Source organism: Polyergus mexicanus, unplaced genomic scaffold, assembly GCF_030449975.1.
Source record: "Polyergus mexicanus isolate NDT 795.1 unplaced genomic scaffold, iyPolMexi1.0 SCAF_6, whole genome shotgun sequence".
NCBI lineage: Eukaryota > Metazoa > Arthropoda > Insecta > Hymenoptera > Formicidae > Polyergus > Polyergus mexicanus.
In genome coordinates this window covers 3,298,827-3,303,005 of record NW_027223326.1, presented here as the reverse complement: position 1 = coordinate 3,303,005, position 4,179 = coordinate 3,298,827, and the positions used below count along the sequence as shown (strand labels likewise).

Sequence of the window (4,179 nt, the reverse complement as noted above, 5' to 3'; positions counted from 1 at the left end):
CATAAAGATTCACCCAAACATTATTTAGAATAAACTATTGTTAAAATATATTTTATTCTCTTTTATTCTTCCCTTTTCCTCTTTCTTATCCCAGTATGCGAGTATTAAATTTCAGTACGTGACGTTAGATAGCGGCGTCAGCCACCTTATCAGGCTACAGATGTTACATTTCAGTATATGCACATAGACTTTAAATATTTGAATGGTGTATAAATAATTGTTTTGTCGTTTAATAGTCGTTCGTTAGCCGTTCAATAGTCGTTCAATAGTCGTTTATAGCCGTTTGATAGTCGTTCGATAACGATTCGATAACCGTTCAATGGCTGTTCAAAGCCGTTCAATAGCCGTTTAAAGCCGTTCGATAGCCGTTCAAAGCAGTTTGATAGCTGTTCAAAAGCCGTTCGATAGCTGTTCAATAGCCGTTCGATAGTGATATACATATTATAATAATATATTATTCATATTTAAAAGACTGTAGACAATTGTCCGCGGGAACGTGTGCTACCTTTTGTCTTCTTATCAAGAGCTGAGAGTAAGCGTTCTTCGTAAGTGATACATCTCCTACAGTAGGAGTCCTACTCTAAAATGTTTAATTCAAACAATGTCTATCCGGGTATGTTCGTCACAAAGTGTTTGATAGTCAGTTGGAAGTGAGTGGTGAAAAGCGTGAAGAAAAATTTAAGTTAAAAGTGATTAATATGTCGTCACTGATTGAGGGTGTTTTGTGCCGAGGACGCTACAACGCGTCGTGGTGGGCGCAAGACCTGGTGATGGGGCTGCTGAGAGCCCTTTTAAATTTGGTTGTATACCAGAGAGTAAGGAGCATATTTTATTTTACGTTGTATTAATTATTTATAATATATTATAATTTTATTTTACAGTATGATAGTAAAATAGACATAGAAATCCCGGGATTCGTGAATATAGAACGCCGCAAGTTTGCGCGGATATTGCGACGCCATGAGCGCGAGTTCCGCAAGGATGTGTGGGAGGATAATGGCCCCGACAGTCTCCACATAGAGATGAGACGTCTCTTCGGGGTCGACCCCTACGAGGAGAACGTTGAGGAACGGTGAGACGAGCCTCCGAACAAGAGGTCTAAAAATTAATTGTAAGTATCTATTTTTAAAAAATATTAAATATTAAAAATTAAATTTTATATTAATATGACTTTTATTTTTCTGTTTCAGAAGGAGCGCCGCCTATATATATATATTTTTATTATTTTTATTATTATTATTATTATTATTATTATTTTAACACACACACACACACACACACACACACACACACATTGTATTATACACACAATTATTAAATAAACTTATTATTATTATTATAATTAAAGTATCGATTATTTCTGAACCTTCTTTCCTTTTCCTACATGCATACCTCGCGCTATCTCTCTCTTTATCTCTTTCTCCCGCGAACGTCATCCTTTTCCAACACCAATGCGGACGCTATCCTTCTCCCTCGTGCCTGTGATCGCCTCGCGCTATCCTTCTCACATCGTTTTGCGAACGCCGTATCATCCACGTGCATGCGCGGACGCTATCTCTCTCTCAAGTGCATGCGGATGCTATCCCTCTCTTACACATTGCGAACGCCTCGCGCTATCTCCGTCACACCTACTCGCGGACGCGTGCGTTTCCTCTTCCCCGCGGCCCCCGCGCCAACCGTTTCGACGCGGTCCCCGTCCCCCTTTCCGCGACCCCCGCTCCACCCGTTTCGTCGCGATCCCCCTCCCCCCTCTCCGCGGCCCCCGCGCCTACCGTTCCGTTGCGGTCCCCCAGCGGAATGGCATGGACATGAAAATGTTAATAAGTTTTTACAAACTTCTTGTAACTTTTTTTTGAACGATAGATATTTTCCTATCATGACAGACGCATTGTCGCATGATAGGGCAACAGTATTTAAAAATGGAATGTTTAATTTCCACATTTCACATTTAAATGCATTAAATAATTTTTCCGCGCTGCTATTTCTCGCATCAATATTAATTAATTTAACTAATTGCGTACGAATATCTAATGTTTCAGAATCAACATATTGAACAAGAAACGTCATCCATTTTTCATTACTAATATCAGTTTCGTCAATAAAAATTGTAAATTCCGTATTTTGAATGTTACTAATCAACCGGACACAATACATTGGAAATTATACTTTTACATTTTGTTCGACCCATGGTCATACTTTTCAATACGTTACGATCTTTTCCTACTTCTTGGAAAAAACTAAGAATTTCTTTTGCCGTTTGATGCGAAACATTCTTATCAGCAATTAACGCGGCATATCGAATTTCTGCTGATTTCTTTCGCTCTTCAAATGACAAAAGTGATTCGTCCGTCATGTTGATACTTTCATCCATATTCTTTGTTTCTGTTTTATTATTTTGACATATTTTTATGTGTGTTATTGATTCTGCATGACGATAAATTTGTGATAAACAACCAATCATAGATTTATTACAAAATGAGCAAAAAAACGAATTTTTGTCATGTGATACTTCGCGTAGCCATGGCTTAAATAATTCGATCTCTAGCCATTGTTGTTTAAATTTATGTTTTTCTGTTAATTTTTTATTTAAACTCTTATTGTTAGCATTTAATAATAATGATGTACTTTCTTTCATATTATTTTTGTGGCACGCAGAATCCGCATGTCTTAAAACATGTGTGTTGCACGAAATATTTTTATTACATATAATACAATGATAAAAACTATCATCAGAAGATACTTTACGTATCCAAGATTTAATTCTATTATCACTAAGCCAAGCTTCTGAAAAGCTTCGCTTAGATTTTTTTCTTAATTCATCACACATTTTTATATACAGCAAAAGATAGGCAGAAACAAAGAATTAAAGAAGAATGAATCAAGTAAAAGATAAACAATAAACAATAGGGAGTCACAATCAGAATTGATTCAGCTTCTTAGATATCAAGACTTCACCAGACACGTATCAAAAAATACGTTGACTCGCAAGTACAAAGCAACGAAATTATCTCACAGAAGCGCCGTGCGCTGTGAAACAACAGATCGCATATGAAACAAATGCACGGCGTACGAAACAAATGAAAAAATACCGAATACTTCAGTTCACTAAGAAACGTGCTGTCATAGAACATATCATGTCTCGTAAGTAGTAAATTAAATCATTATTATTTGTATCTGTTAGAAAAGTTTAAGAAAGTTTCAGTTTCGGTTTTTCTTCTTTGTAATTATACATAATAATCTATTTATCAAAGTTTTATTTAGATATTTTATATTTTGCAGAAGAAATTAATGAAGAAATGCCGCAATTGGTGCTGCAAAACGAAGGTGGCAACATGCAGCAGTTGATGCAACAATTGTTGCATCAACAAAGAATCCAGGGAGAAATACAGCAACAGCTGCAATATTTGCTGCAGCAGCAGCAGCAAATGCAAAAGCAACAGCAGCAAATACAGCCGCAAGAAGTGCAACAGCCGCCGCAGCAACAGCCGCCGAAAAATAATAAAAATGGTAAATTATTTCTTATTAACTTATCAATTTATATGCATGATTATTGTAATTTAATTATTATTTATAAATGTATATGTTTATTTTTCAGACAAAGACAAAAAAAGAGGTCGCGGTAAATCGCGAGTTCGCTGGTACAACCAGCGAGGGGGCAGAGGATGGGGCGTACGTGGCGGCCAGGCCAGTAGAGACGGCCCTGGAAGCAGCCGCGGCCGCGGAAGAGGCAGAGGCAGAAGTGGCCTCACCATTGTAAAAAATTTTTATATTAAATATTAAAAATCTTAAGAATAATAAAAAATAAATATAAATAATTTTGGGATTAATTATTATTACCCCACATTTTTATCATTTATCTTTCTTGTCCTTGGTACAATATAATATATAACATACAGTGGTATAATAGGGCTCCAGGCGAAGGTACACTTTAAAAAACCGAACGCGCCATTGGTAATACCCCATGGGTGGTGTGGAAAAGCACCATTCATTATGTAAAGCCATCCCAAATACATAATATTAATCAATATATAATATTTAATCAAATATGTATCTTAGACAATTAGATTTTTTGTTATTAAAAATCGATTCATTTCATTTAAATATGCGAACGATTTACTAATTTCTTCGTTAGATGATGTATTTTCTTGTAAATGAATATAAAGTCTGCAAGGTTTGGCT

The 4,179-nt window shown here is 36.1% G+C and overlaps 1 protein-coding gene across 1 annotated transcript; it reads left to right on the top strand.

Moving 5' to 3' along the window:
- The first annotated feature begins 3,134 nt into the window (after positions 1-3,134).
- LOC138934161 (zinc finger protein 853-like) lies at positions 3,135-3,757 on the top strand. Its single transcript, XM_070297615.1, has 3 exons — positions 3,135-3,141; positions 3,280-3,507; positions 3,612-3,757. The coding sequence occupies exons 1-3, from the start codon at positions 3,135-3,137 to the stop codon at positions 3,755-3,757; spliced, it is 381 nt and encodes a 126-aa protein (XP_070153716.1).
- Positions 3,758-4,179: the final 422 nt, after the last annotated feature.

Bases quoted from the DNA above. Each gene is read 5' to 3' on its own strand.
- LOC138934161 (XM_070297615.1), top strand. The intron at 3,508-3,611 runs GTAAATTATTTC...AGACAAAAAAAG, and splicing joins GCCGAAAAATAATAAAAATG to AGGTCGCGGTAAATCGCGAG.